This window comes from Festucalex cinctus, chromosome 5 (genome assembly GCF_051991245.1).
Source record: "Festucalex cinctus isolate MCC-2025b chromosome 5, RoL_Fcin_1.0, whole genome shotgun sequence".
Taxonomy (NCBI): Eukaryota; Metazoa; Chordata; class Actinopteri; order Syngnathiformes; family Syngnathidae; genus Festucalex; species Festucalex cinctus.
The window spans coordinates 27,791,612-27,816,011 of NC_135415.1; the positions used below are offsets into that span (position 1 = coordinate 27,791,612).

A 24,400-nucleotide genomic window follows, 5' to 3' on the forward strand; every position below is an offset into this window, starting at 1 on the left:
CGTAACCCCAGCCTCTACTGTAGCGCCTTATATATGGAAAAAGTTTTCAAATATGTCATTCATTGAAGGTGCGCCTTATAATGTGGAAAATACGGTACATATACTTGTACATATAGACTAGCACTAAAACTGATGATTTTAATCATCAATTAATTTGTCAATTTTGTTGATAATTGGATTTTAAAAAACACCTTTTAATTTCCATGTCTCTTCATTTAAAAATAGAAACAATTATGATTTAGTTACTGATTTGGTCCGTAACATGGTGGAAAATGGGCCAAAAAAAATGTTAATTGTTCTCCAAAGTAAAAGCAAGTGTTAATTTTGATTCAACACAAATATAAACAGTCCAGCTACATGGAGGACCACAGAAATCGTAAAATATGTGGACAATGTTACATTCTAAAAGGTATCAAAATAATTAATCATGATCAAAAATGATTATCGATAAATTTGATAATCGAAACGACGTAAGACTCACTGGCAAATTTCCTCTTTTTTTTATTTTAAGAAATGCAATGCTGCCAAGCTCATGAAGAACACTTTTTTTTTTTTATTAAATCAATACAACGCGGCTTTAGAAACAATTTTTCAGCACACTTTATATATAGGATCTGACTTTATCTATTGGCTGCCGGCGGTTACATAACCCACCATATGCACGGAGTGTAGGACAATTCCGCGAGGGTTATAAATAAAGAAACCTGACGCACTGCTGCAGCCACTGTGGTTTGAACCACGTCTCACATGGGATGTCATGGTTCTGCAGCGTTAGCCCCTGTGCTATTTAAAGGCTTTACCTCGTTAGAACATCCGCTGTAGAAAGCCGGGGAAAAAAAAAAAAAAAATAACAAACGACATTTCATTTACGAGGCATGGAAAGAACGTTCATCCAGGAACAATGCATCGCGGCCCGAAACCCAACGCATTAGCAATTTTAGGGCAAAAAAAAACATCGTGGTTGGCCAACACGCTACTGCACATACGGCGGATGCGCGTATGAGAGAAGAGGCCAAAAAAGTACACATGAATGCGTGACCGCCTTTGGGGATGGTGCGGTTTTGTGCGCATGCTTGCCGCCGTCGCCGGCTGATTTAGTTAGGGAATTGCTGCCTGTCCTTCAGGTGAATGGGCAGAGATTGGTCTCAATATTAGATGTAATAAAACAAGCCCGTCGCTGGAGCTCATCGCACCTTCAGATGTCCTTCATATGTCACCCAGTGGGAGACACATGCTCACAAATTCTTGCGTACACGCGCACGCGCAAAGCTCAAGGAGGACTGAAGATTGAAGAAAAATCCAGCATTGTTATTTTAATAAAAGTCATAAATACCTATTATCCAAAAAATGAATACAGTTTGATGTATTGGTGAGAATCAAAACAAGAGTGTGAAAAAAAACAGACAAAATACCAATTTGAAAACAATTTAAAGCTGCTCTTTGTGACAATTTGGCCCAAAATAACTTTACAATAGCATTTTTATATGACCATTTACGATTGAAACATCTCATTTAAAGATTAGCACTTTAGCTCAGTGGTGTCCAAACTACGGCCCGGGGGCCATGTGCGGCCCGCCGTCCATTTTTCAGTGGCCCGCGACCTATGCTAAAAAAGGCATTTGACTCAGTTCAAATAGACTAATAGACCCAAAGCACTTTGTAGCAAGATTCAATGTTGTTATCTCCTCATTGTCCTGTTTGGCTGCGGCTGACCTTTGCACCTTCCTGCTAACTGTTAGCATCCACACAACTCGACGCCTTTAAGCTTGCAGGGTGCCCACCACTCCCTCTTCCGAACTGGGCCCTTTCGATTCAGAGCCACAGTCCTCCCGCCAAATCCGGCGAGACCCAATTACAGGGACTTCAACGAGCACAGATGTAAAGTTCCTGCTTTAATTGAGGACGTGTTTAACACTCTCCTCAGGCCACCGTGGCCACTTTATGGCTCTGATAAAAACAGAGCTCAGCGGTGGGCACTCGCATTTGTGACTAAAAAGCAAAGCATACTCTGATCAGTGGCGTTAGATCTTAAAAGGGTCGGGTGTGATTTAGGGCATCATATGTCCGGTGTAAAACGAGAATAAAAAACAAGAGGATTTAAAGAGAATGTAAAACTTCAGTGAGTTTTTTTTCTCGCTCTTGCGGCATCTTGTTATAATGGCGGCGCGTGTTAATTAGATATTGTAGTTAATCCCATATTAGAAGAGACCCAAACTGTCAGGTCAAATTATAAACAATCGTCCCTTAATGTTGGCGCGCGTGACATTTGGAGCCGCTATCTCTTCAAGCAAAATGTTCCCTAGGTAGGCTGGCCTATTTCAAGCTGTCTTTACTTGAATTCACAGTTTCTTTATTATTTAGGATATTAGCCTTGACAAGCATCCTCCCCATAGAGCATAGACTCACAGACGGGAGAAGCTGCATCTTTTTTTTTCTTTTTTTTTTTGCAGGGCGAACAGCAAAATCTGACAATTACTGCCGTATGTAAGATGCAAGACCTGCCTTCACGGCCTAATAAATACAATTTGAAAGAAGAACAAAAGTTCAGAGACTTAGCCAGGAGCGAGTGTAACTTTTTGCCTTGCATTATTTAAGACAGGCTCCATCGTTTTATCAATTCATCGATCACCCACAAGAAAGATGAAAATGGAAAAATAATGAGGCCGATGAATGTGGTGCAAAAACACAGATGTGCACAATTAAATTATCTATCCTGGAAAGAGGAGAAAAATAGCAGACTGTTTTCTAAAACAAAAAGAAAGAGAAAGCGGGCAGTTAATTTCACTCGCTGCATATTTTTAATTACCAGATCAATCATAACCACATACTGCAGCTCAGCAGAAAAAAAAAAAAAAAAAAAAAAATTGCAAGTCTCAATGAAAGACAATAGATTTGCTTTAAAGTCGCTCTATTGAAGTCTAAATTACAATTTCAGGTATTTTTATGAGAGCTTTCTTCGGAAAGTTTGGATATTTAATTAGCATGTTTCGATTTCACTACAATGAAAAACTTCATAGCCAAGAATGAAGTAGTCCCGGGTTACGGCTGGATGAACGGCGCCAATTACGTCCCTGCATGAGGGACTACGTATCCTCTGACTTCAGCACCAAAATTCTTTGTACAGTGGTACCTCTACTTACGAACGTCTCTTCATACGAAATTTTCGAGTTACGCCTCAACGGGAAAATATTGCCTCTTGTTACGAAAGAAATTTCTAGATACGAAAGGGAAAAATACATTACCGAACTCAACATACTTTCAGCTATGGCTATTACTTACCATAGGTATCTATGAGCCTAGATAATAGATTGGTGTCTATACAGCATCCTCATCATTCATCCCGCGGCCCATGAGGTGTTCCGATAGTTTTTCCGTAAATGTATTAACTAACGGCCGACGAATTTGTGCAAAAATTCAAACAATTGGTGATTGATGAAGGCACAAAAAATAAAAAATAAAATAAATACAATAAAAAAAATAAAATAAAAAATAATAAAAAAAAAAAAAAAAAAAAAAGATGAAGGCACAGTAAGTTTTTAATTGCGACGAGACGGACCTTTTTTGGAAAAAGATGCCTCGCCATACCGGAAGTTTCCATGAACTTTTGGTATTTGTTTAAAAGAATCACCCAAAAAAAGTGTTCACCAGTCGGCCGTTTGTTCACTAAGATGATGTTTGCCTTGGACATTTTCGAAAAAAAAAGAAAAAAAAAAAAAAAAAACATCCTTGGCTCAGTTCTTTACAAAACACCAGGCAAAAAAAATAAAACACGTCTGAGAGAGAACATGAACCAAAGAGGGCAAAAAAAGGACGAGGACAGCAGTTAAAAAGGTAAATGACCATCATTTTTATTCTTTACTCTTTTCTTTGTTTTTTACATTATGCACAACTCTCATTTAATGTGCAATAATCTAATTGTAACATGTATTTGTTACATGTTTTGATGCATTTTTATGCTTTATAATACATTTATGCCCGAATTTTGGGAGGCTTGGAACGGATTAGGGCATTTACATGGAAAATGCGTCTCTACTTACAAAATTTTCAACTTAAGAACTTTCTTCCAGAACCAATTAATTAGAAGTAGAGGTAGCACTGTATTCTACTTTGAAATCAGACAACAGCGCTGGAGAATTGACCAATCAGCTCTCCCGTCTCATCCTCCTCGCATGAGTTTTTTCCTGATTTTAGGAGCGCTGACGTTTATTTCTTCTGGCATGTCTTTCGCCGGCACCCAGCCACCGATTTCACACATTTTTAGTGGGTAATTTGACTGCGCTCTTGCCAGCAGTGGAAAGTGAGGAACAGCGCGAGTGACGAGTGCCGCTTGCACGGATGGCGACTCTCCCGCGGCTCGTAGCGAGCAGTCGACTAACGGTAGACGGAGGTGAGCTCCGTCTCGTCTCGAAAGCGCCTCTGAGATTAGTTCCTGTCTGATGTCTGCAGGTGTTTGGTGAGAGGTCAGAAAGCGGGACGTGATTGCATGTCTCTTAAGGTGACAGGGGCTTTAGGGAAGCAGATGTAAAACAAATCCGAGAGCCAATCGGCGGCCGGCGCCGTGCGTGCGTCCGTCCTCAAACACGGCTAACATTTGCACAGCAGTGGCAGTCAGGCGTGACGTCTCCGGGCTCTGAGGTTTGTGCTGTCAGGACGGTCGAAATTAAACCTGGCACTGCGGAGCACAAAGTGCTGAAACTCATCAATTCCACATGGCTTGAGAGCCAAATGCCTATTTATACCACGGTACACACCCCCACTCTTCTTTACCTGGCTATGTTTCTATCTGTTTCCGTTTTGCAGCAATTAGCATTAGAAGAGAGCTAAGTTTCATCAGTTTTCACAAATCTATTCAAAATTGTAAGTAATTGAGCTTTTTTTCTACATGGCCCTGGTTGATCTCCTTTGCTCTGCTGCCACCTGCTGGCCGTTTGTGTAATAACTACCATTTCTGCAACCGTTCTTTGCAGTTGAGAGGCTGCATCAAAGCCTTCTGTATGCTCTAGCATAAAAAACAAAAACAAAAAAAACGTATAAATACGTCTTTGGGACACTTAGAACATTAACTCTTTGACTGCCAGGCGTTATAAAAAAAAACAAAAAAATCCACAGTGCCAGCCGCTTTTGAGCATTTTAACTCATCTTTCAAAGGCAAAAAGAATATTGTTTGCCTTACGGTACACACCCCCACTCTTCTTTACCTGGCTCGAAACATGCGTCCGTAATGATGAACACGCCAAACTGGGACGCTTCGACGGGGCATCGCTCAGGACAGGAAAACAAATGCGCGCGCGCACACCATCAGATCACAGCTCTGCAGATGGGGGGGGGGGATAAGACAATACTGGGAAAGCTGATGTAAAGGTTGAGAAATCCTAGCACAACCCCCACCTCCATCCAAATGACAACAATCAGACACCACAGGTTAAAAAAAAAAAAGAAAAAAAAAAAGAAAAAAAAAAAAGGCCAATCTGAAATAATAAACTACGACATATCAGGCCCATTCTGAAGGTGAAAAATGACTGGCATCAGTCTGCCAGATGGATGACACAAAACGTTGGCGTCATCTGATTTTCACACAACTGCCACTAGTGCTGCATTGGCTGGGAATGAAGCCATTACATTTTGGGGTTGTCCTTTATCTGTAGCAAAAAAAAAAAATGAATGAAAGGCTTTTTCTCAAATGTGTTGGTTTACATCAGACGTGTCAAACGGCCCGTGAGACGCTCTTGTAAAGTGAAAAATAATTAGTAGGGATGGGCGAGTACCGATACCAGGTATCGGTATCGGACCGATACCAGCCTTTTTTCAAGTACTCGAGTACTCGTGACGCAGACGAGTACAAGCGACCGATGGCAGAGGGGGAAGACATTAAGTGAGTCCTCCTTGCCTGTAAGTGGCGCTATAGCTTGCAGCAGTTTTTCACCAAAACTTCACCGGTTTGGAAATACTTCAAAATTGTGAATCTTAAACTAAAACAGCATTTTTGTGTTTTATTTGGAGCGTTAAGACTATTGAAGAGTGACTGTGCTGTTTTTTTTTTTTTGTCAAAATTATAGGAAATATATTTGTTTAAAAATATCTTTTAGTGGATTTTTTTTATTTGTCAAAATGTACTACTGGTATAGGCAGTTGGTATCGGTATCGGTGAGTACTGAGGGTCTGAGTATCGGTATCGGTCTGAAAAAAAGTGGTATCGAACATCCCTAATTATAACAATTAAATAATAGTTAGGTTTTCCCCCTGTGATTTTCCTTCCGAATTCCAAAAAATTGCATTTAATTAACTCATTCACTCGCCGCCATTTTCACATTTCGCAATCCCGTTCGCTCCCGGCTGTTTTACTGGATTTTGACTGATTTTGCAAGGCCTACAGAATATTGTGTTATATTGCTATAAAAGCATGGAATCTATCAAAAGAAAGATTAAAGTCTTCTTTCATCAGGAAAAAAAAGCATGTTTCTATCTGTTTCCGTTTTGCAGCAATTAGCATTAGAAGGGAGCTAAGTTTCATCAGTTTTCACAAATCTATTTCAAATTGTAAGTAATTGAGCTTTTTTTCTACATGGCCCTGGTCGATCTCCTTTGCTCTGCTGCCACCTGCTGGCCGTTTGTGTAATAACTACCATTTCGGGCAAACCGTTCTTTGCAGTTGAGAGGCTGCATCAAAGCCTTCTGTATGCTCTAGCATAAAAAATAAAAAAATAACAAAAACGTATAAATACGTCTTTGGGACACTTAGAACATTAAAAAAACGTATTTATACGTTATTGGGAGTAAATGAGTTAATTGAAAACTGAAAATTGCCAATAGGTGTGAATGTGAGCATAAATGGTCGTTTGTATGTGCTCTGCGACTGACTGGCAACCAGTCCAGGGTGCACGCTGCCCATCGCCCTAAGTCAGTTGGGAAAGACTACAACTCACCCACTACTAGCCTAATGAGGACAAGTGTTGGAGAAAATAAATGGATTGATATTCTTCAATAGGAAAGTAACCAAGGCATTGACAGATTGTCAAATCTTTTGGCGACAACGACTGTACGTGCAAGTGTCTGTGTAGCTTCTCAGTCATTAACTGCATGCATGTATATTTGTTTAGCTACAATCTCTTGAATAAATACAACTGAAAGAAACATTAAGCTTTCAGTACAAGTTAATAACAGATGAAGACATTCACCCTCTGGAGAAGATGTAAACGGCTCAAGGAAGGTATTACCTAAAGTCCAATTAACCTCCTCTGCTCTCTCCCTCTCCATCGTCCACACTACGAAGAGGGCGCTCATGATAAAGCTGAAGCGGAGAGACGGTGGTTTACATGGCCCAGGAGCCCATTATGTTGCCCACAATCGGCTGGGGTGCCTGAGCGTGCTTTGATTACGTAATGAGCTGAAGAACCTGGAAGTGGCTCGCTGCTCATCGAGCGCGAGACAGTCGGTCAAGACACAAGCATTGGCTCTACTTGGTCAGCCCAGTATGAAGCATACCCGTCTTCGCCTGAGAGAGGAATGGGAGAGGTGGCGGAAATGGCCCTTATAAGGATATGATATGATATGCATAAAAAAAAACATAAAAGGGGCATTAAGGCAAGGATGTGGTTTAGTGGCGCAAAAATATGGCATTAAAATGCTGATGAATCCAGCGAAACGTCCGCTTTGAAATGGATTTTGATGCTCGCGCATTCCGACCCCGCCTTCCCAAGTTAGCCATCCACTTGAGCAATCTGAAGCTAATAAGCGCAATGTTTAGCCCATAATGAAGATCTGTCTTCATTGAGCTGGAAAAGCTGGTGCGTCGCCAAGCGTTTTACCTAACGGCGCAGTCCCTCATCTATGAAAGTGCCATAGAGCCCCCCCCCATCAGACAATTAGGCACGGAAAAAGCTTTATGACCGTTGGACTCGCTCAGTGAGCGCCACTCTCACCGCCAGCATCGCCAGGAGCGCCGGCTTGTACAGAAAGGTAATTACGGAGCCTCTCGTAATGACACGGCGGAAGCTTGCGTCATAACACCCACAGCCTTTTATCATAGCGCTGTAATTAATTATCATTCCTCCGCACTTGGATTCATTCCACCGTTCATAACGTATTCATACATTCAAGAAGGGATTATCATTTCCTTCAGGAATTAATCAAAAAAAGAAGGACGAAATGTTCATCTCTCGATGGATGATCAAAGATGGTGTTTGTCTAGCTCAGCGCGCCGCTCCGCACGGTGGGGCAAGCTCGGGGCAATGCAACGGCCGTTCTCTGAAACACTTTCCGACATCAAGACTCAGGTCAGGTCAATAATCTGCACTTTCCATAACGGGAATCATCCATCAGCCATCCATTTCCTACACTGCTCATCCTGGTCCGGGTCATGGGGAAGCCGCAGCATTTCCCAGGTGTACACCCTGACCTGATCATCAGGCCATTACATGCCTAAAACTCAAACACACACACCCACTATACCTTTTGAAATGAAAACTGGCTGTTTTTTTTTTTTTTTTTAAAGCCGATGGCATCGGCATTTTGCAGCATAACCAACCCCAAGCATAATGAAAACGGGTCACAAATTATAATTTTTTCAAAATCACAGCATTGTTATTTCCATGTTTAAGGGGCAATAATAATCCCCCGATTATTATTCTGATCCTTGGACAGCAATGTCGTGACATTTGTGATAATGATTCACCATAGGGTTTGACGAGAAAAATGAGAAAAATAATAATCACGATTATTTTGATTGAGACTGAAATCACGATTAATAAAACGATTATTTATTGATTGAAACTGCGTATTTTCCGCATTATAAGGCGCACCTTCAATGAATGACATATCTGAAAACTTTTTCCATATATAAGGCGCACTGCATTATAAGGCGCACCTTCAATGAAAGACATATTTGAAAACTTTTTCCACATATACGGCGCTACGGTAGAGGCTGGGGTTACGTTATGCATCCATTAGATGGTGCTGCGCTAAAGGGAATGTCAACAAAACAGTCAGATAGGTCAGTCAAACTTTATTAATAGATTACAAACCAGCTTTCTGACAACTCCATTCACTCCCAAAATGACTAAACAGCTGTTTTATTATTTTCTCTGAGGTAAAGTATTAGTATTAGTTAGCGATCCAAGATGGCGGGATCTTCTGCGCATGCGCGTCACCGATCGTGCAGGGTCACCGATAGCGTCTTGACAGCGAGACCTGTTGCTCAACATTGATCCATATATAAGGCGCATGGTCAGCTTTTGAAAAAATTGAAGGCTTTTAGGTGCGCCTTATAGTGCGGAAAATACGGTAATGTTTTTTCAACTACTAAAACTCAACTAGTCAAAACTATGATCATAGCCTTACGCCCATTCACCCCTTCATGTTGGACGCTTTATTCTTAAACACTATTCTTTTTGTCTAGCACTCTAGCATAACATAACCTTGTAAATATATTAAATTAAAGCCACTTGCATTTCCGTTCTTCTTTTTCCAAACTTAAGCATTATATTACCCTCATATCATATTTATTTTATTTATCTTATGTTATTTTCACAAGTCTGGGGACTTAATAGGCTAACCTGGGACCTCAGGGGTTGTATTTTGTGCTATATTATGTCGAAATGTGGTATGACAAAAAAAAAAAAAAAAGTACTAGGATATTTGTATCCTTGAAATTTGAGGAAAGGAATAATCTGTGCATCCTTGAAAACTCAGCTTTAAATATGACTTAAAAGGACAGCGGGGAATTACATAACTAAGAAAGTAAAATAAGATTACTGTATACTAAAATTAAAATAGCAATTGAAAACAAAAACTGGGTGTTCCTGCGCATTTTGGCCTCTTGGGGGCAGTGTCGACTGCAATCCATGGTGTACACGCTTACAATGAGAACAGAAGAAAGTGGCAATTGAATTCTAATTAAGTCTAATTTGTGCCTTGGGTATCTCAGCCATGGATATGCGTTAGCACAACATTTTTGTATGAATATTCGTTATTTGACAATCTCGAAGTCTATGCTAACTTCCCGTTACCATTTGAATGGGATCCTCCATTCACTTGACCAATAGCGCTAAGCTAGCAATGTTTTTAAAATGAAGCATAGTTTGTATTTAAATATACAGTAGGTGTAATCTTATTGTCGTGTGTTTAGGGTTTACAGTTAACTCCAACTAGGGTGTCTTTAAACAGCTTAAAAGACACTTCGGGATAGCAGAATCATATTGAATTGCTCCGGGCTTGCTAAAAGCAACATGGTGCATTCAGGGTACTTTCACAACATAGGAAACTTGTAAATGCACTGCATTGTTCTGCATATTAATTGTTTTTCTTCGATTATTACATTTTAAAGATCGAGAGAAGCTAAAATCGAAATTGATAAGATTTCAATTAATCGTCCAGCCCGACTTCACCAGCATTCATACAATCATACAAGGCTACTAAACCTGATACTTCATTACACATTGTACATTATACACTGTATATGGACATATTTTTCATTTTTTATTTATTTTTTTTTAATCCGAAGGTACACAGATGGCACATATGCACACAGTGTGTCTGGACTCTTGCACTAATTTTACGGCATTTTCAAAACAAACATTAAGGTAGCTTATTGACTGACACTGACAACCAAGTGATACATACAGTACATTTGACCTAAACTGTTTTTAGACACAAATGATCAACATACAGTTACACACAGGCATAGTTCTTGATCAATTATTAATATCAAACCTACACAAAATATTCAAGACTGATTACGACTGCTGACCAGTGTCCTTTCACACCATAGTCTGAAAAAGTCTAATAGCAAAAAAAAAAAAAAAAAAAAAAAGTTTGGCTAACCTAATTTTCGTCTTTCTAACCACAACCGTAAGATGGACACAGGTAATTTAGTGAAGTTACTAAGTGGCTCTCGTGGAAGACAAGCAACAACAAAATGCGGAAAAACACCCCCCCCCCCCATCCCTCTCCATACCCCAGGGGAAGAAATGGCACAGTTAGACGCATCAACAGGTGTCCACCGGCCACCGCCTCTGGTCGCTCAGCTTTAATAGTGCTTTGATGTTTTTGATGTGTACTCAGCTCCAGTGTACCTTGCTGGTAGATAATGAGGGCCAATAATGATTCCGGAGCTTCAGGGGTTAATGGCATGAAACAAATAGAGCTGCTAATTACATGTTACAAACTATTTATCGGACTCTCCATCTGCACAACTCTCTTTGCGAGCTCGAAATTACTTCACGTGGGCTGTCATTGTAAAGCAGGTTTCTGAAATGACGGGTCCATATACGGCTGTTTTTCTTATGCCGAGGTCAGACGACACGAATGTAGCTCGAGAATGACCCGACAGATGTGTCGCTGACAAACGTTCACTGTCGTGGCTGTTTTTGAGTTGTCTTGACACGTCGTAGCCCCGTGTAGTGTGATATACTCAGTCGGGATGTAACGATATCCAAACATCACAATATGATAATTATCACGATATTGTGGGGGGTTGGCAATATTTAGAAAAAGATCACACTATTGTAAAAAAAGAAAAGAAAAAGAGCTCATACTAAAAAAAAAAAAGAAAAAAAAAAGCACAATATTGTACATAACAGCAATGCATATAAACCACCTACAATCTCTAATACCAATATTGAGGCACTTACTTGCTAATGCAAGCAAATTAGGTTCCCCTTCATCTGACAATTAGCATAGATTTTAAACATAGAAGGCCAAAACATCCCTCATGAAAATTAAATTGCACTAACAAACTAGCCACTAGAGGGTGCTACAACTGCACAAATGGAAATCAACCTGACTTTTTTTTAACAAATGTGTTCCTTTTAAATATTGTAAACATGACGACGACGATATTGTAGCAGTTTTAACTCTTTAAATCCCACACATTTTCTGACAAGATAACTCCAGAATCCCACCAGATTTCACAAATTTTCACCCATTTTCAAGGCCTTTAGCGGCCTCCGGTTAGCCGTTAGCACTCGTCTTTTCTCCCCCACCCACCAGCCTCCACCAGTCCACAACACTCCGCTTTTCTTCTTTGCTAGGAAAATCACGTCCTTCTCATGTAAAGAGACCATCACTGCCATCAAGAGGGCACAGTTCGTCACTGCAGTGCTTCACGGGCTCACTACTCAGAGGGAAGTTGCCCAAGAGTCTCATCCACCCATTCATTAAAAAAAAAAAAAAAACATAGCTGACGAGTCTTCTCGTCTGCGGGTGACAACTTCCGGGTGTCACGTGACGAGTTTTCTCATCTGCGGGTTGTAAAGAGTTAATATAACGATATCGAGATATTGCCCTTATCGTGACATCCCTAATACTCAGTGATTGGTCGTTTGGGATTGTTCACGACCACAATGCAGAAAGTCTCGTAAGTGAGAATTTTGTTTGTCTTTCCAGATATTGTGTGGCAGGTCATACGTCGTTCTACGTTCTGCATTGACTAATAGTACCCGAGATATCTCATAGGAGTTTGGCTCCGCAAGAACCACGAGCGCGCGTTTCCCTGTTGCTTCTTTTCTTTATGGCCAGCTTCCCCGACAACTTGCGTTAGACCGTCTTGGCAACAGCACGTGACGATCGAGCGGGGTCTGGGGCCAAATCAGATTTGTAGTGTGGTACCTTGCCCCATCAAAGGCACAGATTAATTTATCCGGTAGTCTGACATACACCATCGTGATCAACAAAACCTTGTGGAGTTTTTAGCTTGGTATTGGAAAACCAAACAGCACCAAAAAACACTTGTGTGGGGCTCATACATTGTTGGCAAAAAAAAAAAAAAAAAATGAAATCCACATATAAGAAATGTGTCAGTGTTCCGTTTCTACACCTAACGAAGATCTTTCCTGAGGGGAGTTTACACTCTAAAGTGAGAGGGAGGTGTAAATTGCACTGAGAAGCCCACATGTTCTTGGTGAGTCTTGTGCGAGACGGCTCTTCGTGCATTCCGACGGCAGCAGCTCGCGTGAAAGTTGTCAACATGGAGGGGTCCAGCAGGCTCCGCTCTCCCGCCATCAGCTATTTGAGAAGTACAGTAACTGTCATATCCCACATGCCTCACACTAGAGAGACAAGCACCATGTACTCCTTCTTCTCCGTAAATTTGTATTAAAACTTACCTTAATTATAAAACAGTGTTCAATATAAAACCAAAAAACGCCGGCCTCTGAGGGCCCTGTGGATTAATAAGGACAGCGGTGTATTTTAAGCCGTAAACTCAGCTCCTCACTGTCCTTAATCTCCTTCCTACTTCACAAGGCCAAATTAACACCTCTCCTCAGCTCTGACGGGACCTCATTAGCAAACTTCCAGGGAAAGAAAGAATAGCAGAATGAAAAGAGGAGAAAAAGGAGGGAAGCGACCAATGACAGTCACCAGCTCTGGGATTAACCCTTTCTCCTCCTCCGCAGAAAAACTAGGTCGGGTTTCTAATCAGTCGCCTGGTTAGCGATAATTAGACGGCGAGATTGGACGAGAGCAGAGAGAGAGAAAGTGGGTGGGGAACGCTGAAATGAATAAGAAAAGAGAGCGAAACCTGTCATGTCGCAAACACTTCAAAGGAGTTGACTTTTCCTTTAGATGTGGCATGATGAGGGTCCAAATACCACGAGGCCTCCTTCTGGGCCTCCCAACTGGGATGTGTTGAAGGGTAGAGGGTGTAGAAGCCAGGGCCCAGTTCTAGATTCCATTTCCACAAACATTCCAGGACTTTTATGTCCTGTACCACCTGCACGGTGCAGCTGCAGTCGGTCCCAAACCGCAGAGCCAAACAAGCCCATCCAGCTCCACCCTGTCGCCACACTCTGCCCCTGCAGCAGCAGGTCGAGGTCCCCGAGCTTACGCCGAGGTTGCAGACTACCGCTGGGTAAAGTTCACAAGCCTCTGCAAGCTGTTTGACATTAGCAAGAAGGTCAAAGTGTATCAGACAACAGGAGAGGATTATATTATTATGGTAGCGGAGAAGCTCATGGCACCGATGTCAACAAGCAGAATGTAAGCCAGTGGAAGTTAACTCTTTAAATCCCACGCATTTTCTGACAAGGTAACTCCAGAATCCCACCAGATTTTTCGCATATTTTCACCCATTTTCAATGCTTATTAGAATATTGTGTGCTAGGACTGAATAGACATGGTGGGTGTTGTTTGAAAGATTGGGTTCTCCACTTTCATTAGAAAAAAAAAGTATGATTCTACCTCATTCTGTTCTTTAGTAATCATCATTTGAAAATGGCTTGATTTGACATAATTCAAGAATCTCTGGCAAAATAAGGAGAAATGAAGCTTTTTGTGAAATGATGCATTTTCTGCAAAACAGTGACTTTTACAGTAATATTTTTTGGTTTAGTGACATCTCAAATATCTCAACAGTCCTTGCCTTCCATAAAACATGAAAAAAAAATATGAAAATGTGTTTTTGATAGCAAAATAAGGATTTATTTACATATCTGATATTTTCACATTTCACAAACTATTTACAAAATGTTGATCATTTACAGGAATTTTTGTGCATGTGTGTGGGCGTGCGTGTTCGTATGTGCGTGCGTGCTCGTGTGTGTGCGCTATTTACGTACTATACATGGAAATAACAGCTCCATTTTCACATTTGATAAACTCTCTCATCCACCCATTCATTAAAAAAAACAAAAAACATAGTTGACGAACTTTCTCGTCTGCGGGTGACGCCCACCGGGTGTCACGTGACGAACTTTTTCGTCCGCGGATTGCAAAGAGTTAAACAGATGTAGAAAGGTAGGAAAAGAGTCCTGCAGCGAACAAGCACAAAAAAAGAGAGGGGTGGGGTGGGGGCTGGCGTAGGGGGAATCGTGGCTCATTATCAGCCATCTACTTTATCTACTATGGAACATCACTAGGGTCCCAGTTGTCAGACATCAATGGTGCTTAAATTAATCCTATGGGTTCCTGTTTGCACAAAAAAAAAAAAAAAAAAAAAAAGATATGGAAGGCTGCTTCTGATATTTGTGCAACTTTACAGTTGTGGTAATTGAATTAGCACGCGAACCAGCCAACATCGAAAAGTTCAGTATTGAACGTGTTAGCTGTCGCTAGGGATGTAACGATATCCAAACAGCACGATACGATATTATCACGATATGAAAGTCACGATACGATAATTATCACAATATTGTGGGGGGGCTGGCGATATTTAAAAAAGATCACAATATTGAAAAAAAAAGAGCTCATATTAAAAAAAAAAATAAAATAGTACATGTGTGCTTTTGTACATAACAGCAACGCATATAAACCACCTACAATCTCTAATAACAATATTGAGGCACTTACTTGCTAATGCAAGCACATATTGATCGCTTCACAAGCAAATTAGGTTCCCCTTCATCTGGCAATTAGCATAGATTTTTAACATAGAAGGCCAAAACATCCCTAATAAAAATTTAATTGCACTAATAAACTAGCCACTAGATGGTGCTACAACTGCAGAAATGTAAATCAACCTGACTTTTTTTTTTTTAACAGATGTGTTCCTTTTAAAAATTGTGAACATGACGACGACGATATTGTGGCAGTTTTAATATCAGGATATCACGATATTGCCCTTATCGTTACATCCCTAGCTGTCGCCAGGGAAACCTGGTTGATTGGACATAGCCGATTATGAAGAATTAAAAAGAAACTGCCAATAATCTCTTCCAAGAGAGGCGAACAATCGGCGCAGAACGTTCTCGGTGATGGGGCTCTCAGGTTTAGCAACCAGCTGGAGTTTCCAGGGTAGAACAAGACTGGAAGCATATTTGTGGTATCATTTCCATAAGTGTCTGCTTTGCGGACCATAACGCGGCACACAAATGTGATTTATGACCTTGGTTTAATGGCTGGAGCAGAGACATGGTAGGTATCAGATGACTTTTTCAATATGGCACCGTCAGACAGGGGGCACAGTGAATGCACCATCACAACAGGAAATGAGGGCTTGTCTCGGCCAGAAAATATGAGAAGCAAGTTATCTGATCATCTAATGGCAGATAGATGCTACTTCACTTTGACAGAAAAGGCATCAGTCAATAAGAGCACCCAATGAGCAGGAACATGAAAAGTATGCCGTGGATTCCTCCATCCTATCTATGAAATCATTCCTACTCTAGATAGGAGCACAGTTGTCTTGGTGAAGATGATGATGGCATTCAGTGGAGATTGATAATCTGTTTAAACACATTTTTTTTTAACCTAAATATTTGTTTTGTAAAATGGAAAAGTCGACTCACCTGGGCTTGGAAACTCTTGAGAACTGGTGCCACCATCTCCCGGACTTCCTACGTGAAGAAAAAAAAATTCAAGACTTGGTGTCACGGTATATTGGTTGTTCTCTATATTTCACCTCACTACATGTGCAAGTGTGCAAGTGTGTATTTGTGGCTAAAGCTACAGGGTTTCAGCAGGCATGTTTCAAAAGCGGGGCTTTCCAGTAGCTTGCGTTAAAGCTCAGGATCCAGACTGTGTGAGCTCCCACTACCCCAGGTAAGGGGATTGGGGCTGCCAGTGATGACAGCCTGATCCCGTCTTAAATGCCTGTATTTTACTGACGAGATTACAGCGCTGCGCATTTGGGCTGAAAAAAGGGACATGCGGCTGAGCGGAGCCACATCATTTGGCTGCAAGGTCCATTTATATAAAAACAACAAACAAAAACACGTTGGGACACATTTTATATGTTGTTATTAAACATTGTAGGATATTCGCCAAAATGAACGGTTCCTCGAATTAATACATATTAACCGAGTATTTCATGATTTTTGAGTTAGAAAACTTTTCTAGCAGGGCGATCACAGCAGCGAAACTGGATATGACGTAGCCGAGTCATGTTATTACCTGCTAGCTGTATGTGTTGTGTGCATGTGTTTTTTTTTTTTTCTCCTCCTGATTGGTCTCATTTTTAAATTAACAGAGGTGTGCATGTCAATGAATTTTGAGCATCCACCATTCGACAATCGTCAACAGTCAGGACACCTTTTTGTCATCGTCAATATTTCAAGCCGAACCGCATTGTAACCATCAATCCATCATAGCTGAAAAACCCCTTCCGTCAATGCTTAGTTTGTCAATTTTTTGAAATTTCGTCAACAAAATGGCCGTCAATATTGACGGAATGCCCACCTCTGTAAATTAATTTGCATTATACAGTCTCGTTGCATTGCTGGTTTTTGTCCAAACCGATGGGGGGATGGTGTGAGCCTGTTTGAAAGCGCTTATATAAATGACTTGACTTGACTTGACTTGTTTTGGTTCCCCATAGATGTGTTTTTATGCAAAAGACGGAGACATGAAATGCCACCTTCTACCATCAAAAGCCATTCAGAAGAGAGAAAGAAAAAGGTGAGGGAACAACTAAAATATGTTCACATTCAGACAAGTTGACTACTTATAACTGGTAACTAGGGATGTAACGATATCCAAATATCACGATACGATAATTATCACAATATTGTGGGGGGTTGGCGATATTTAAAAAAGATCACTATATTACTATATATCACGTTTTTTGGGGGGGGGGGTTATGCTAGAGCATACAGAGAAGGCTTTGATGCAGCCTCTCAACTGCGAAGAACGGTTGCAGAAATGGTAGTTATTACACAAACGGCCAGCAGGTGGCAGCAGAGCAAAGGAGATCAACCAGGGCCATGTTGAAAAAAAGCTCAATTATTCACAATTTTAAATAGATTTGTGAAAACTGATTAAACTTAGCTCTCTTCTAATGCTAATTGCTGCAAAACGGAAACAGATAAAAACAGACTTTTTTTTTTTCCTGATGAAAGAAGAGACTTTAATCTTTCTTTTGATAGGTTCCGTGCTTTTATAGCAATTGAACACAATATTCTGTGGGCCTTGCAAAATCAGTCAAAATCCAGTAAAACAGCCGGGAGGGAACGGGATTGCGAAATGTGAAAATGGCTGCCAGTGAATGAGTTAAGCAATAAAAACAGAGCGACCAACTTACTGACATCATCTCCAATGTCAGGTTTCAGGTTTGAGGTGAATGTTTAAAGTGACCTTCCACAGCTTTCATTGTGATGTAGAAACCCATGTATAAAACAACTGCAACTCTGGATTGGACTATGTAAACAAAAAACTTATGTTATATGTTAGCATCCTTTGTTCTTTGTTTAAATGTCAGTGCTGCCTGGTAGAAGACATGATTGTAGCCATGGAATAGGAAGGCGATGTAGGGGTTGGCTTGACCCTCACTGCTAAGTGCCACTATATACTATATTAATGCAGCTTTTACAAAAGAAAAGCTCCCTGTACAAAAGGGGCTGGGTGTCTCTGACATCTACTTTTTGTGTGTATCTCACCTCAGGTACATTTCTCCTGAACTCCCTGCTCAGTTCTAGCAGATGCTTATGAGAATGTTCGCTCTCCTCTTGTCGACCCGCCAGCTCAGACGCCACAGAGTTGAGCTCCCTCTGCAAACAGACAAAAAGACAAGCGCAATGGTGAGACGGAACAAAGTGGAACGAGACGGCGATGTAGCCCGCCAACCCTCGCCCAGTGAAGAGCGTGCATAAATCTGCAATGCAATATGAAAAGAGAGTGAATATTACTATTGTAATAATGATCGTATAGCAGCACGAATACTTACAGGCAGCCCTGGACTATAAATAATTAACCAAAATAAATCCAATGCCTACTGTAGCACAAGGCCTTTTAGATAATCAGTATTTGAAATAATCAATATACTTGCAACCACTACAGAGCAAGCGCCAGGGTGGGAGGGGTTGGGCAGAAAAAGAGTGGGGAGGGTTGGTCGAGTCACGTGTAGAAACCCAATAACCTGACAAAATACGCTTATCAAGAAATAAAGCTTCCTCCTCAACTGAAGGACTGTTTCGGAGCACAACCAAGAATGAATTCACAATATACCAACATGCTAACGCAACTCAAATACCAATAAAAAAAAATAAATAAAAAAAAAGCTCATACCCATCAATCTTTATATTGATCGTGAGCAGATTTTCAATAGGTCGCTTGCACATCGTAATGCATCATGGGAGTTTTTCCTTCGGGCGCCATATTGGGTGTCCGCCGGTTCACAAGGTACACTCGCGAGTTACACGGTAGAGCTTATCAACCTGATGTAATTTTCGCAGTATTTTCACGATTTACCGGAAGATCAAAAACAACGATACAGGCAGAAGGTGTCTCTGTGTGGCGGGATTGATCCTAATTACGTCCTGACCAAGGGTGATTTTTTTTTTTGACGGAGAAAGCTTGCTGGCCAAATGTGACATCTCTGGACATCTTTCCCTACCTCGTGTTGACAACATGCTCCATAACACGCCAACAAATCCCTGGAGGCTTACAAATATTTTGTAAGCGGGTGGATACAGAGTGTAAACTTTAACATCGCATCAGAAGAAACGGTTGCTGTTGCACGTAAGTAAACCACGTGGTGTTGGTAATTCTGCACACAAAAATGTTGATTTGTTCTCAGGCTTCCTGTTATCATTGTGTTTACATGCACAGCTGGCTTTACCTGATGTGGTTTTTCTAATAATTTTATAACAGGCAAATATGGCAGAGCGTATAAGAATAAAAAGTAACTACACAGCCTCCCCGTGGCTTAATTAAATTTAATGCTACCCTTTCACTAGTTACATGTTACTTAATCAACTTATTCTAAATGGTTAAGGTTAACCACTCTCAGAGGACGTATTTTTAGTTTCAGTTTCCAGTACAATAAAACGTGTTCATGGTAACTACTGAGCATACTGACAGCTTTTCTTATGATCTCACGGTTAAGGAGGCTGTCACAACACCCAATTTCTGTCTGGTGCCAGATGGCAACAATTCCCATCACTTGTCACGACAACACCAATAGTATTACCAGGTATGTATGGCTTTACTTTTTGTAGTTTCTTATTTAATTCTATGTTTCATATTTTCATTACAATGTTTGTAATATTTTCAGATTCAGGCACAGATGAGTTTAACTGGACGGACTTCTGCGACTTTGTGGTGTGGACAAAGTGTGATTGAGCGAGTCCACCCAGATCGCTCGTTTTGGCCAGTTGGAAAAGCCAGAGTTTTTTTCCCCCCAAAATCCCCTCCTTACCTGAACTGCTCGGGAGAGCATTTACTAGATCAGCAGTGGACTTCCAGTGTTCCTGCTCAGCCGCTGTCACCTACCACTTGCTCATGTACTTCAAAGATGCGGAATAAAGTAGTTTTTTGTGCTGCAGCAGATTGTAAAATCAAATGATATCACTTGAAGTGTGCCAATCTAGACTGCCAAAAGGACAGTGGTTTTGTGACAAGTGTGAAACAAGGATTATTGGGAAAACTGTAACACAGTACTGGTACTTGTCTTACATTAAACAAATTTAAAAGAGAGCAACTTTTTCCTCTGTACATAGCATAATGAAAGTCATTGCGTACCCCATCAACATTACATCATACCGTCATCTCAGGATGGTAGGCACCTGTGCTAAAATAAACTACATTAATTAACAGTTCAATTTTTAACCCTGAAATTACTACATCTAATCATTATTCACTTCATTTTTTGTGCTTTTAGAAATAATAGAGATTTATGCCATTACTTTAAGAGGGACCATATTGCACATTGAGTCAAATCCTGTCATTTGTATTATGTATAGCTTTGTAAACAAACCCAACAATAGAATTTGTATAAACGCTGCCTTTATTAGCGCCAAACAAACAGTCGCATGTTGTCCTCCTCCAATGCTTTGATGCTCGCCTTCGTTACCATCATGTCATTGGCAATCAAGTCGGTGTGGCATGAGATCCCTAAAGAAAAAAATAAAGAAAAAAATCACAAAAAAATACGGTACCAGTAATAGGTTTAATATAGTAAAGTAGTATAGTTTTTTTGTCAGTGTAAAAGAAATGTACACATTTTGTTGCATGTTTTAATGTATGAACATTGCTACAGGCAAATACTTATTTCTATAAACACTTCCAAATGTCTCAAAAATATAAGGTGCGTGTACACACACAAACAAACACATACATTCACTCATGCATACAATATATCATGTAATGAATTCTGAGTGGCATACCAGAGTCAATGATGTCAGCAGTACTTGAGGGTACAGGTTACTGGAGCCATCTGGCTGCATAACTGCAACAATCTCTGCCACTTCGAGTTGTCTTTTCTTTGCTTGTCTCTCCTGTGCACGTTCATATCTTGGCACCGACTGGGCTGAGACATAGATGTTGTAACTTGGGACCCAACTTTAATGTTGGAGCCCAGTCGGGATGATTGGACAGAAAAACGGGCGCAGGGCGACCTGTTAAAATAAACAAATATATAAACAAATAAAATATGGAAAGACTGGTTATTTTACCGCAGTAGGGTGGCCGTGAATAAGTTCTTTAGCATGATGTGTAGGCTACCGGGGGTCTTTTCTTGCATCACCCCCGGGGGTCTGTTTTCTTGCATCAGCCCCTTCTGTCTCTTTTTTTTCCAAGTTTACATTTTGCCACCAAAAAACATGTTATCGGCATTAAAAGCCCAAGACTAATCAATCCAATTTCAGCAGTAAACACTTTGCACTGGCACTACTTGGGTGAAAATGTTCGATGTTAGCTTTCGGCTAACGTCCGCTAGCCAGCTTGTACTACCGAACTTGCTTGCTCATGAATCCAAAACATAAGCAACTTGCCCATATATGGGCGGTCGAAACGTTATTAATCCTCATGCATTAAATAAAGGTAAACAAGCTTACCGCTCACAAAGTGATCGCTGCACACACGAGCCCAAAGTAACGACTTCCCTCCGGAGTCCGCACTCCTCTGTCTCCAGGCCCTGGTTCCTAATTATTTTCGGAATTCGGAAAAAAGACCGACCATTTTCCCCCTTGGCTTTGTTCGAACAGCCAACGATGCAGCAACAATGTACCATTTTAAACGCAGAAAACAAACGTGATAGATACGTGTTAGACCGAATCGCTACGTAAATGGAGGCCACCCAGCATGGCGACTACGAGAAATCCGAGGCGGAAGTGACGACATGTGCAAGCGACCTATACCCGGTAGCCCCTCCCATTTGCTCTACCAGCTTACCCTTTAGCTACGATAGATATGCAATACAGTAGATATTTCATTATTGCCTCCGCACATTCCTTGTTTACACGTCAGTGTGATAGGAAATGAGCGCTCCACCCGGGCAACGCGTCTGATCCACTATTCAGCGCCGTCTGTGCAGCAGGCCCTTCATCAGAACCTTGCATTCATGCTGGACTCGGCTGCCCCACACGCCAGCCGCAAATCCAATATTATCGATCGCTCATCCAATTCCCGGCTCTTTCAGTAAAGTATAAAAAGAAAGAAAAGAAAAAAAAGGGGGGATTCTAAAGTCTACTCTCCTATACTGAGTATCGAGTGAACACTACAGACAGCTGTATGTCCGTTCGCCTTTTCTTCATTTATGACTGCAATTCATTATAACTTGATGAGGAACTTTTCTTGTGACTGCTTGGGTACAATAGAAAAGTGAAGTAAGGGATTAACATTGAATGTATATATAAAGCCAGGGTAATAAATTGACTGTATTTTAATTAATAAATCTGCAGTCTTACTTAAAAGGCAATTTAATAAATCATCACACAAGGAAAAGGGGAAGAAAAGGACGGGATGAGACTTGAACCTCCGCTGCCTCGTGGGATGATGGCAGACTGTCGGTCAGAGCTGTTAATTGAAGGGCTACTGGTTCAAGTCCCTGGACTGAAAAGTCATTGAGCAAACCGGGAGGACTACAGTCTGCACTACTATATATCACTGCAGCATTTAACTCAAGTTGTCACTTTTTACAACTTGTCAAGAGAGTTTTTTGAGGCCTCAAGCAAGCACAGTGTACGATGCCATTTTGTGGATTTTTATTTTTTATTTTTTTTGCTGGTAAATAACTTCTGATGTAGTATTGAGCATAGTGCTATGTTTTCCAACATGCTAAATTTGCTGCCAATCCAATAATTTACATATTTTAAGAGACAAAATTATACAAGATTTAAAAAGCAACATGTAGAATGTCTGGACTCTGATTTTTTTTTTTTTTTTTTTTACACAAATATACACATTGAAGTTCAACAGCCATCAATAATGCAATTAACAACCTAACTATCCATTAGTGTTGTGCAATATTATAGCCACATGGTCATGAGTGGTCAGAATTAAAGGATGATTTTATTGCTGGATCATTGAGCCTGAAGTGGTCGAGTTCAGGACGATAAAGCCAATAACTGGAAGTTCTGTGATGTTTTAACATGTTGACTGACATCGTTTTACACTTGTTGGACAGTTTAATGTTGCTTAAAAAAAATAAAAAATAAATACAAAATAAAAATAAATAAAAAACATAAAAAAGCGTTTGTCATATTCGTTGAAACTATCAGTATTGACAAGTCCGAACATCCGGATAGTTCACTAATTACTGTCACTAATATATATTTTGGGGGGTTTTGTGTTGTTTGTGTGGTAAAGTAAAGCTTACAAAACGGGGAAAAAAAATAATTGGAGCACCCAAATCCCAAGAAAATGTAAACCCCAGAAAACTAAAGAGGAAAAATGTGACAATATTACCGTATACCGCGGTCTAATGAGGAGACGGTGAAACGGTGTCAAAATCTTAATACCGCCCAACCCGAATGAGCGGAGTCAGTTTATTTACAATTTAGCCACTTGTTGCACTCAGAATTCAAATAAACAATAGCATCTGTCTGACCGCATGGAAGTTGTAATCCTGTGGGGGGAATCTCCATTTTTTTAATAAATGTACCTGTAATCTGATTAAATGTTTTTTTTTTCTGTAACTAATGGAATGCAGTTACTTTATTTGTATTATTAGTACGTAACGCTGGTGCATGTATTTGTTACTCCCCAAGCTTGCGGCCCATCGGGGATGAGCTTGACTGAAGATTAGAGTCTTTCAGAAAGTAGCCAACCTCCTCTGGATTCAAGTGCCCCCAGACCAACTAATCTTGCCAAATGTAAATTCCTCGAGAAAATGACTGAGTGGATTTTATAAAGCACTTTAGATAGAATATTCTGATGATTTTAGTTCACCAGTGCTTCAGTGGCCTCATTAGTATTTTAGTTCAATGGCTTTGCTGTATTGAAGTTTATGATGATAGTCACAATGAATTGTCAAAAAAAAAAATGTGAGCAATGACAATAGTATGACTTTTTGGGAAGCTGAGTATAGTTTTGTTAATCATAAAAAAAAAAAGAAAGGGAGCCAATCAAATAAAAGAAGAAGCAGAACTGTTTCTTACTCTACTTTCTATTCAAGAGAGCAGTCTAAGTCAGGAATCACAAATAATAATAATAAATATGCAACAATAGTAGTTATTAGGGGTGTGAATTGCCTAGTACCTGACGATTCGATTCGTATCACGATTCACAGGTCACGATTCGATTCGATACCGAT

At 40.5% G+C, this 24,400-nt stretch overlaps 1 protein-coding gene and 2 long non-coding RNA genes across 4 annotated transcripts in view; 1 reads left to right on the forward strand and 2 right to left on the reverse strand.

Annotated features, from left to right (window-relative positions):
- Positions 1-24,400, reverse strand: part of cux2b (cut-like homeobox 2b) — a 116,499-nt gene that overhangs the window by 51,558 nt on the left and 40,541 nt on the right. For both annotated transcript variants that reach the window (XM_077522238.1, XM_077522240.1), the window contains exons 2-3: positions 18,306-18,416; positions 16,221-16,268 (exon numbers count right to left, since the gene is read on the reverse strand). In XM_077522238.1, coding sequence (XP_077378364.1) covers positions 16,221-16,268; positions 18,306-18,416 — 159 coding nt within the window. The remainder of the gene's footprint in view (positions 1-16,220; positions 16,269-18,305; positions 18,417-24,400) is intronic.
- On the forward strand, positions 18,972-20,778 carry LOC144019387 (uncharacterized). The gene is made up of 3 exons (XR_013283656.1): positions 18,972-19,386; positions 19,754-19,840; positions 19,922-20,778. It is a non-coding gene; the product is annotated as an uncharacterized LOC144019387 (long non-coding RNA).
- On the reverse strand, positions 20,636-22,000 carry LOC144019386 (uncharacterized). The gene is made up of 3 exons (XR_013283655.1): positions 21,702-22,000; positions 21,033-21,263; positions 20,636-20,760 (listed from the first exon to the last, which is right to left on the reverse strand). It is a non-coding gene; the product is annotated as an uncharacterized LOC144019386 (long non-coding RNA).